The sequence below is a fragment of the Pogoniulus pusillus genome, chromosome 17, assembly GCF_015220805.1.
Source record: "Pogoniulus pusillus isolate bPogPus1 chromosome 17, bPogPus1.pri, whole genome shotgun sequence".
Taxonomy (NCBI): Eukaryota; Metazoa; Chordata; class Aves; order Piciformes; family Lybiidae; genus Pogoniulus; species Pogoniulus pusillus.
In genome coordinates, this window is record NC_087280.1 from 16520149 (window position 1) to 16529746 (window position 9598).

At 46.7% G+C, this 9598-nt stretch overlaps 2 protein-coding genes and 4 non-coding genes across 6 annotated transcripts; all 6 read left to right on the forward strand.

Annotated features, from left to right (window-relative positions):
* The first annotated feature begins 25 nt into the window (after positions 1–25).
* RPL4 (ribosomal protein L4) lies at positions 26–6390 on the forward strand. The gene is made up of 10 exons (XM_064157940.1): positions 26–131; positions 1452–1623; positions 2851–2957; positions 3714–3852; positions 4326–4450; positions 4820–4949; positions 5350–5506; positions 5667–5750; positions 5952–6072; positions 6160–6390. The coding sequence occupies exons 1-10, from the start codon at positions 129–131 to the stop codon at positions 6307–6309; spliced, it is 1188 nt and encodes a 395-aa protein (XP_064014010.1). The 5' UTR covers positions 26–128; the 3' UTR covers positions 6310–6390.
* On the forward strand, positions 1275–1375 carry LOC135183243 (small nucleolar RNA SNORD16). Its single transcript, XR_010305467.1, has one exon. It is a non-coding gene; the product is annotated as a small nucleolar RNA SNORD16 (small nucleolar RNA).
* LOC135183248 (small nucleolar RNA SNORD18) lies at positions 2708–2782 on the forward strand. Its single transcript, XR_010305472.1, has one exon. It is a non-coding gene; the product is annotated as a small nucleolar RNA SNORD18 (small nucleolar RNA).
* LOC135183249 (small nucleolar RNA SNORD16) lies at positions 3554–3653 on the forward strand. Its single transcript, XR_010305473.1, has one exon. It is a non-coding gene; the product is annotated as a small nucleolar RNA SNORD16 (small nucleolar RNA).
* LOC135183247 (small nucleolar RNA SNORD18) lies at positions 4995–5067 on the forward strand. Its single transcript, XR_010305471.1, has one exon. It is a non-coding gene; the product is annotated as a small nucleolar RNA SNORD18 (small nucleolar RNA).
* A 444-nt stretch (positions 6391–6834) lies between the features above and the next one.
* On the forward strand, positions 6835–8724 carry SNAPC5 (small nuclear RNA activating complex polypeptide 5). Its single transcript, XM_064157943.1, has 3 exons — positions 6835–6965; positions 7457–7546; positions 8032–8724. The coding sequence occupies exons 1-3, from the start codon at positions 6876–6878 to the stop codon at positions 8137–8139; spliced, it is 288 nt and encodes a 95-aa protein (XP_064014013.1). The 5' UTR covers positions 6835–6875; the 3' UTR covers positions 8140–8724.
* Positions 8725–9598: the final 874 nt, after the last annotated feature.

Sequence of the window (9598 nt, forward strand, 5' to 3'; positions counted from 1 at the left end):
GAGGACAGCGCGGAAGCACATCTCCCTTAAAGACAGGGGCGTGCTAAGTTCTTCCTTTTCCGGTCGGGGCTGAGGCGGAGGCGGGTGGGAGCACGGTGTGCTCTGCCGCCGCCACCAGCGCCAGCACCATGGTGAGCTGTGGGCCGGGGCAGGGCAGCGGGCTGGGGTTATAGGTGATTGGGGAAGGGTGATGAACGCAGGCCGGTAGGAGTTAGGCTGGATGGGCAGAGCTGTGCCGAGAGCAGCCCGAGGGCTGGACGCGTGGGGCCGACCGGCCGGCCGCCATTTTGCAGCCATCAGCGCTCGGCCTGCCGCGTGGAGCCCGTATGGGGTGGCCGGGACGGGAGGGCTGGGCCGCAGAGAAGTCACCCTTGCCTCGGATAGCCAAAGAGATGTGTCCCGCACCGCCTTCTGGCAGGGCTTTCCATTTTCCTTTAAAACAGAGCAACCACGCGGGACCTTCAGAGCCGCCAGAGAGTAAGATTGATATAAAACCTATCCCTTTTTATTGAATCCTTGTCATTCTGAAACAGTATTTAGGAGGCCTTGGTCTGGAACTGGGTTGCTTTACTTGCTAATGCAATCTAAGTTATATTGTAGTTGCTTCACTTTCATCAAGTTTGTTGCGTGCTTTGGTTGAGATCTCGGCACTAATTCCAGGAGCCAGCGCTTTGCTAGCAACCAGTTCGTACTTATATTGCTGTTAGATATTTGGGTTTGTAGTGCTTATAACACTTTTAATAATAGTGGATGGGAAAAGGAAGAAAAATGCTTTGTCTATACTATTTCAGTAAGCTATTGAGTTAAAGCAAATGCAGTTTATTGCCAAAAAACTATTTTTTAAAGGGTGCCAGCTATTATTGTGGATCTGTTCAGCTTTTTCAAAGAAAGATGGTGCTGCTAGCAGCTGGAATTTTCCACCTCGATTTTTGAGGCGCCAGGAATTGTTCAGAGGGCCCACACCTGGGAAAAATACGCTCTGATACCAAGTTAGATTGCTTGTAGTCATTGTAAGCCTCTGTATAGTATTAGAGGAGTTGGCCGCAGTATTTCAATTCGTAAATAAGCAAGTAACAAGCTTTTGGTTAACTGAATAAACACAAGTGGGTTACATGTGGGCATTTTCAGTAGCAGGAATTCATTTAGAAGATGGTAGTAAAAGGCCCAGACAGTAAATTATAGATTAATTTACATAGACGACTTGGAAATCTGTTGAATTTCAGACGTCAGGTGTAGTTTTCTGAGTGTGGGTTGTGCTGTGGAGCGAGAATTATTGCTGTGATGATGTAATTTGCGTCTTATCCAGTGTTCAGTGACAGTTGCCTGCTGTCAGCATGCTGGCACTGTTGAACTGAAGACTCCTTCATTCTGAGCAATACTTGATAAATTTGGCTGCTAGCAATTGAAATGTAGTAACCGGTGCTTAAGAATGTTTTCTCCTTGTTTTTCAGGCTTGTGCTCGACCATTAATATCTGTGTACTCCGAGAAGGGGGAAGCATCAGGCAAAAATGTCAGCTTGCCTGCTGTTTTCAAGGCCCCCATCCGCCCGGACGTGGTGAACTTTGTTCACACCAATCTGCGCAAGAACAACAGGCAGCCCTATGCTGTCAGTGAGCTTGCAGGTATGGCTGGACCCCAGAAGGGACAGAAGGGACAGAAGTGTAGAAGTATCCTGTGGCTTTAACATAGGAGGGCTAAAAGAGAGACAAATTGGGAACTGAAGTAAGAGGAACACTGTTCAGTGGGATTTGGTATCAAAGGCAACTGCCCCGATTAGTAACACTTTTAAAATTATATCTGATATAATATATTCTTCTAAAGAAGAACAGCAAAGTGTTGTAAAGGTTTTGGGGTACTCTGGGGTCTTACCTGAAATGTATACTGCTGAAGTTATCATGGCACCTGGGCCCTTAAGTGTGCTAGAACACAAAATATCAGAAAGTGTCAGGCACAAAACTGATGAAAATCAGCACTTTATGATCCCAGCCTTGTGTTGGCCACACAAACCTTACCCAAGTCATTTGCTAAGAAGAAACTTATGCAAGGTCATTTTCTAGAGTTGCTTCGGAAGCTCATAGATGTAGATTGCTCCTGATTCCCAAGAAATTTGTGCTGGGATGTGCTGGTTTGATGCTAATTGGAATATTTTAATGAGAGAAATTAGATCATTTGTTGTAAAAACAAAATAGTGATGGATTCTATATCATTCATTGGTTTGCTGAAAGAGATAAAAAGCCAACATGTAAACAAGTTGTCCCAGTTTTTTGTGGACACTGCTTCGCTTCCTCTTTGCTCTGCCTTAATATCTCTCCACCAATCTTGGGTAACAGGTAACAACAGTACAGTAAGCTTTGTTGATTGTTTTATTTGTCTGGGGAAGAGAGAGGTTCTGTATATATGCATGTAAATGTTTGCTTTGCTGTAAGTACAGCTTTATCTTACTTCCAAGCCATCTGAGCTAGTCTGGTAAATTTCAGTAGTGTGGGGGGGGAAGTTTCCAACCCACATAAGAACATGATTTTCAAGCTTATTTCTGGTGGTGTTCCACCTTAAGAGTTGTAACCCACTAGGAGTAGCTGGGCACATTCAGTGCCAATCCCCCAAACAGAGGATCAAGCTTAGAAATGTGTATGTTAAGATACTTGATTCTGACCTAAGCAGGGCTTCAGTGTGGTAGAGTAAATTACCCCAACAGGATTTGATTTACCAAGATGATGAGATTCCACTGCATTGGTCCGTGTTTCTGAGACACATGATACAGACAGTGGAAGTTCTGACTGGTGTTCAGCAGGTCTGGTAACATTACTGTGTTTGTCAAACTGATGCAAGTTAAAATCCTGCTGTTCCAGGTCACCAGACCAGTGCCGAGTCCTGGGGTACCGGGAGAGCCGTTGCTCGTATTCCTCGAGTGCGAGGTGGTGGAACTCACCGCTCTGGACAGGGTGCCTTTGGAAACGTATCCTTTGATAGCTGCTGTGCAGATCGAGTGCACTGAGCTCAATGAATGGGTTACCTTTAAGTATCTAAATGTGAAATAGTATTTCCTGCTGAAGATAATGACTGAGAGGGGATCTTGCCAATACTCATTAACTAAAGGGTGGGAGGTAAGAGGATGGGGGCAGACTCTTCTCACGGGTGCCAAGGGACAGGACAAGGAGCAACAGGCACAAACTGGAACCCAAGAGGTGCCGTCTGAACAGGAGCAGAAAATTCTTTCTTGTGACAGTGATGGAGCCCTGGATTTCCAGAGAGGCTGTGAAGTCTTCTTTGGAGAGATTCCAGACCCACCTGAATATTGTGATGCTGGGCAGGCTGTTGTGGATCCCTCTGCTTTAGCAGTGGGGTTGGACTGGATGATCTCCAGAGGTCCCTTCCAATCCCTGCCATGCTAGGGTTCTCTGTGATGGCTCCATGCAGGAATGTGGGCCACCAGGTTGAGACACTTGTGATTAGAACTTTATGAAAATCCAGAGTTGCTTCAATAAGCAGCACCTCTCAGTGATCACTGCAGAAGCAGTGAGTACCTTGAACATCTTGTGGTGCATCCCATCTTGCCGTGATGTTGTAATTTGCGTCTTACTCTGTGCTCAGTGACAGTTGCCTGCTGTCAGTGTACTGGGACAGATGGCTGACGAACACTTAACGCTGAGCAAGGATAAAGAGTCATAAAACCCAAATCTTCCAAGAGGTTTTCTTAACTGTAGATCCATAGATGTGTCGTGGAGGCCGCATGTTTGCCCCAACCAAGACCTGGCGACGTTGGCACCGTCGAGTGAACATTACTCAGAAGCGTTATGCCATCTGCTCTGCCCTGGCAGCATCTGCCCTTCCAGCGCTGGTCATGTCTAAAGGTGGGAATTCTGCCTGCAGATGTTTGCCTGAGCAGTGTCAGTTACTGTGATTACTCTGCTATTTCTCTGGATAGCAATTCTAGAGGATTTAAGGAGCAATCCTTCAGCAGTATTTTTGTTACATACAGCTTGGAAGGTACTTCGTAGTCAGGCAGTGTTGGAAGTTTGGTGGTGCTGAGGCGCTTTGTGTGCCTTGATGACAGGAAACTTGTCTGTGTGGTTTGTGGCACCCGAAATTGACTTCTGGAACTCATGACAGTTCAGTTTGGTTCTCATTCATGGAGGCAAAAGGTTTAATACTTGGGTACAGAAAATGCTGTGTGATGCAGACTTGTGGGACTTCACTGGAATTCACTGCTGTATATCCTTTGCCTGAATCATGAATGTAATTTCCACTGGCTTTGAAATAATGTCTGAATACATGAGGCAGAAGGATCAGTGACTAATTTGGTGCCTTGTAAAATCCTCACTAGGTCACCGTATTGAGGAGATCCCAGAGCTTCCTCTGGTTGTTGAGGACAAAGTCGAGAGTTACAAGAAAACCAAGGAAGCTGTTCTGCTGCTTAAGAAGCTTAAAGCTTGGAATGACATCAAAAAGGTGGGTTGACAAAGGAATGTCTTTGAGAACAAAGCCCAGGTGGTTGGAATTCTGCTGCTGTTTGAGTAGGAATTCCAGATCTGTTGTGATTTGATGCTTCTAGAGAGCTCTTGGTAGCAAAACTCTTAACACTAACCATAAGAAAAAAAATGTAAATTTCTTTGTCTGCTTCTTTATTTAGTTGTCTTCACTTTGGTGTTGTCAAATGTTGTTTGGGTCTTTGACGCTTAAGAATGATGAACTCCTCAAGAGTCCGTGTTTCAGACAAGCAGTGACGATTGTTCAGTTCTGACTAAAGCAGTCTTCTTGTGTCTAAAATCTGTTGCATTTGGACTATTTTGTGTATTGACCAGTCCCGGTTTTATTTAGGTTTATGCCTCCCAGCGTATGCGAGCTGGGAAGGGTAAAATGAGGAATCGCCGTCGCATCCAGCGCAGGGGACCTTGCATCATCTACAACGAGGACAATGGTATAATTAGAGCATTCCGGAATATCCCAGGTAACTTCCACTTAGAACACACTCAGTGCTTTATTGGGAGAGAGCTAAGAATGATGAGATTCCACTTTTGTTGGTCCGTGTTTCTGAAACACATGATCTTTGTGGAACTTCTGACTTGCTGGAGTAGCTAATAGATTCTGCATAAGAATCTGTCCCGGTGATGTTCAAGACATCAGTGATGAGTTTTGTGGCTGTCACCAACCCCAGACTGTATTTGGAGTAGTTTAATAATTGCTTTATTGAGTCTGCTGCTGAACAAAGGCTGGTCATTATTAAAGATAGAATGGATTCTCTTATGTAGTGTAGAAACTAATTAGCCCTGATCTGCTTGTGTTGTCTCTTGTCTGCTTCCCTGATTTAATTACAAATTGAAGGGGTTGTATTGCCTGCTTTTCCATAGGAATTACTCTTCTTGATGTGAACAAGCTCAATCTGCTCAGACTTGCTCCTGGGGGCCACGTTGGACGTTTCTGCATTTGGACAGAAAGTGCCTTCCGCAAGCTGGATGATCTGTATGGCACCTGGCGCAAGGCTGCCACACTCAAGAGTGACTACAAGTAAGTGCAGCCACCCCTGGACGCATCTGAGCAGGTTGGAACAAGCTTGGGACGACAGCCCCTGAGTGCTGCAAGTTCTCTCTGCTTGGAGAGGCCAGTTTTCAGTTGAACTACCCATGGGTTTATTGTCCAGCTTACACAATGAACATTTGTTTCACAGCCTGCCTATGCACAAGATGACCAACACGGACATTGGAAGAATCATGAGAAGTCAGGAAATCCAGAAGGCTCTGCGTGCTCCCAAGTAATAATTGTTACCTAACTAGTGCCATGTTTTGAGGCTGTGTAGCAAGATCAGGAATTATCCCTATGAGATCTTGCAAAGAGGATGGGATCCCCGTAGCTTCTGGGTGTAACTGCTGTAATTGTGGTTCCCCACATCTCTGGGAACGTGTAGCAGGAGGTGAGTTGTGCAGGGAGATTTTGACACATGTCTTCTTCTCAGGAAAAAGATTCACCGCAGAGTCCTGAAGAAGAATCCACTGAAGAATCTGAGAATCATGATCAAGTTGAACCCCTATGCTAAAACCATGCGGCGCAACACCATCCTGCGTCACGAAAAGAACGTGAGTGAGCGGGGCAGCTTCTGGCAGCCAGGAGTAGTTCAGGTCTTTTGAGGAGGTGCTGATGATCTTTTTTTGTCTTTTTTTTAGCATAAACTTAGGGAAGAGAGGAGGGCAAAGGCCAAGCTTGGAGACAAGGTCCCAGCGGAGCCCAAGGCAAAGACTGCAGTCAAGACTGCCAAGACGACTGCCAAGACTGCCAAGACTACTCCCAAGACTCCTGCCAAGGCTGAGGCGTAAGCCCTCTGCAGAACTTCATCCACTTAGTTCAGCAAACTGTACTGTGGGTTTACAGCTAATAAATGCTCTTGGAACAGAGAAGCGTTGGTGTTGTTGTGTGAGGCAGCTGTGTGGTTTCGAGTGGATTTTGAAGTGCGTGGTCAGAAGAGTGTAGAGGGGTGTTAAAGAGACCTCTGGATATCATCCAGTCAAACGCCCATGCTAAAGCAGTCACCCACAGCAGGTTCCCCAGGACCACCGTCTAGGTGACTTCAGAATCTCTACAGAGATTTCCAGGGTTACGGCACCCTCACAGCGGAGGTGGTTATCCTGTTCAGGTGGAACCTCCTGGGTTCCTAAGAGAGCGGGCTGGTCTCGGCAGTCCTTGCTGGAGCTGGGACGTCCCCGTTCCTGGTTTCTAAGGGCCGTGACGAGCAGTGGCCACACGGTGGCAGCTGGTGCTGGGAATGGCGAAATGGCGGCGGCGTGGGTCACGCAGGCGCAGCTGCAGCTGGTCCTCCAGCGCGGCAGGGGGCGCTGTGGCAGCCCCATGTGCCGGCGGCGGGTTGCGGCGTGCCGGGCGGAGGATGCTGAGCCGCCTGCAAGAGCTGCGGAAGGAGGAGGAGACGCTGCTGCGGGTGAAGGCGGCGCTGCACGACCAGCTCACTCGCCTCAAGGTCTGCCGGGCCGGCACCGGCACCCGTCACGGCCGGAGGGAGGGAGCGGACGAGCACCGGGCTCTGCGGGCAGCAGGCACTGCCGGGCGGGCCTACCGCGGCTTGGCAGAGTCCTTTCGCGGCGCGGGCGCGGCCCCGGCCCGCCTGTCACTGCAATGTTTGTGGGGTTTAATGCACGCAGTGCCCGTGGGTTGTGCCCGGGCGGCTGCCGGCCGCCGTGCTGAAGGGTTCGGCCCCTTCGCGGTGGCCTCCGCGCCTTAACCGTACCCCGAGCGGGAAGCTCAGCACAGCTACAGCCTTGCCTTGGTGTCCTATTGGTGGTGTGGTAAATGCTCGGTCTTCGGTGTCCTGCTGTGTGTTAAGGGTAGTGAAACATGATTTAAAAGCTTTCCTCTTAACTAATGTAGTTAAGCAGAAGTACTAAAGTATTTAGTGTTCTAAATAGAGTCCAGAAATAACGACTGCAAAGGTTTCTGTGTTCCTGTCTGCAGGTGGAAGAGCTGGCACTGCAGTCTATGATCAGGGCCAAAGAGGAGAACACCGCAGACTCTTCAGCAGTAGTGGCAGAGGACCCTCACCAAGTAAGAGAGATCTCTGCCTGGTGGCTTTCTCCAGGGGCCTGTCAGCTTGAGTGACAGGGAGCAGGGTTGATGCGAGTGGCTGTAGGTATTGCTGTGGGTGGTTTTCCTTCATGCTGATCAGAAAAGCTTATCTGATTCAATGTTGCTTTATGTTTCAAGGATTTGACTTTTTCCCCCCCTTGGAGGCAGCATGTTGTTTCCAAGGTGGTCGGGAGTGTAGCTTCAGTTCACTGTTTGTGAGCTGATTTAGCCAACTGATCACAGGTGGTGGAGGCACAGATACCATCCGAACATTCTGCTAGATAGGACAGCCTGAACTAGTTGAAGCTCTTCTATGGAGAACTGGAGCTCGTCACTGTGATGGGCTCTTTCTGCCAACGGTGCTAGTACTGGGAGTTCTGAAAGACTCTGACTGCAGTTTTAACATTGATTTGATAAGCACTCAGTATTAATAATTAGCAAGATAAACTCTTTTGTTGTGACAGATTCTTGGGCAGATGGACAACGAGGCTGCTATCAATCAAACTGAACTACAACTCAGCCTTCAGCCTCATGAAGAGGAGGAGGAAGAGGAGGAGGAATCAGATTCTTGAGAGAAAAAGATCAGAGGTGGCTTTTAATACTCAAGAATTTCTTCATTCATATAAAATTCACTGACTGATTTTCATTTTCTCCTGTATATGAACTATACCATAAGCAAGGCTCTCAAGAGTCTACACTTGAGCACACAAATGTCACAAGCTTGGCATATCTTGAATTAGATGTTCAAAGAATGAAGATTTGCTGCACAAACATGTAGCATCATCCATTCCACTTTTAAAACCTAATGTAGCTTGTATATGGGTGGGATAAGTCACTCATCATCAGCTCAAGCTAATTTAACATGTACATTAAAAGCAATAATTCATCTGTTCTTACTTCCTGATGCTGAAAAATAAAACCAGGCCATGAAGGCTGGTTGCTGAACCAGTGGTTCTATTACAACCTCATTTACTTAATCTGGCAATTGCAAGATCTGCAGTCAGGAAAGATGTGTCCAGGATTGTTTTCGGTTCTTAGTTACACAGAAAACCAGACTTGTGCTCCCTGTAAATGTGACAGATGTTGGTGCTTACACTGGGAGCAGCAGGTACTGCACCATCAGTCTAAATCTGATAATAAAGTGGCCTCTCTCTGTACCCACTGGTGCTCTTCTCAATTACTGTCAGTCTGTAATAGCTGAGTGTTTTCTACATCTTGCTCTTCACAGTAGCAGCCAATTAGCCTTTTATTTGTCCACAGACAAATATGACTTGGTCCCTGGTACTTGTAATAAATTAGCCTCATTTTTTCCCCCTCACTGTAGCTTCACAACTCTGTAAGTCCGGTTTCAAGTGAGCTTTAAGGAGTATGAGGAGTTTAAGGTGGTAGTTCAGAAGAGGAAAGTGAAGTCCCCTCCATGATTTCTGTAATGGTATGGTAACAAGCGAGTGCTGCTCTTGCAGACAGAATGTTCTTCCTCCTCATGGAGTGCAGACACCATGTGGAGCAGCTGGTTATTTATTAGTTCTTAAAGTCTTGTTTTAAAGCACAGAAAGCTGAACTCTCTTAAGCTCATTAAAAACAAACAATAAAGGTAATGTTCTAACTCAGCCACTCTGTCAGCTGCCTAGTAAGTAAAACAAGTATATCCAGGGCTGGTCACTGCACAACTAGTTCTAAAGGTGCTGTTGCTGTCTCTGGCATCACTTAAAGAAAGCAGAACAAGCATTCTCCTCCTGTTTGCATTTAAGAGCAGGAATGGAATATGTCAGAGTCCTGTGTCTAGTACTCCTTCTCCAGTGAGTTCCTGCAGCTGAGAAGTTGGTTATTGGCTCTCATTTGGATTGTAGTGATTGAAACAACAACGTTGGAATGTTAAGAGTAGCTTCATCCTGTACTAAGGACTAATTGGCTTTTAAGAATCTTGCATGGCTTAAAGAAGGAGCTTAGAGCAGGAGCACAGAAAATTCAGCAAAGATTGCTGAAGACTTATGGATAAAAAAAAAAAATCTTTGCTTCTGGATCCTCTTC

Bases quoted from the DNA above. Each gene is read 5' to 3' on its own strand.
- RPL4 (XM_064157940.1), top strand. The intron at 2,958-3,713 runs GTATCCTTTGAT...GTAGATCCATAG, and splicing joins GACAGGGTGCCTTTGGAAAC to ATGTGTCGTGGAGGCCGCAT. The intron at 6,073-6,159 runs GTGAGTGAGCGG...TCTTTTTTTTAG, and splicing joins TCCTGCGTCACGAAAAGAAC to CATAAACTTAGGGAAGAGAG.
- SNAPC5 (XM_064157943.1), top strand. From the start codon at position 6,876: ATGCTGAGCCGCCTGCAAGAGCTGCGGAAGGAGGAGGAGACGCTGCTG. The intron at 6,966-7,456 runs GTCTGCCGGGCC...TCCTGTCTGCAG, and splicing joins ACCAGCTCACTCGCCTCAAG to GTGGAAGAGCTGGCACTGCA. The intron at 7,547-8,031 runs GTAAGAGAGATC...TTGTTGTGACAG, and splicing joins TGGCAGAGGACCCTCACCAA to ATTCTTGGGCAGATGGACAA.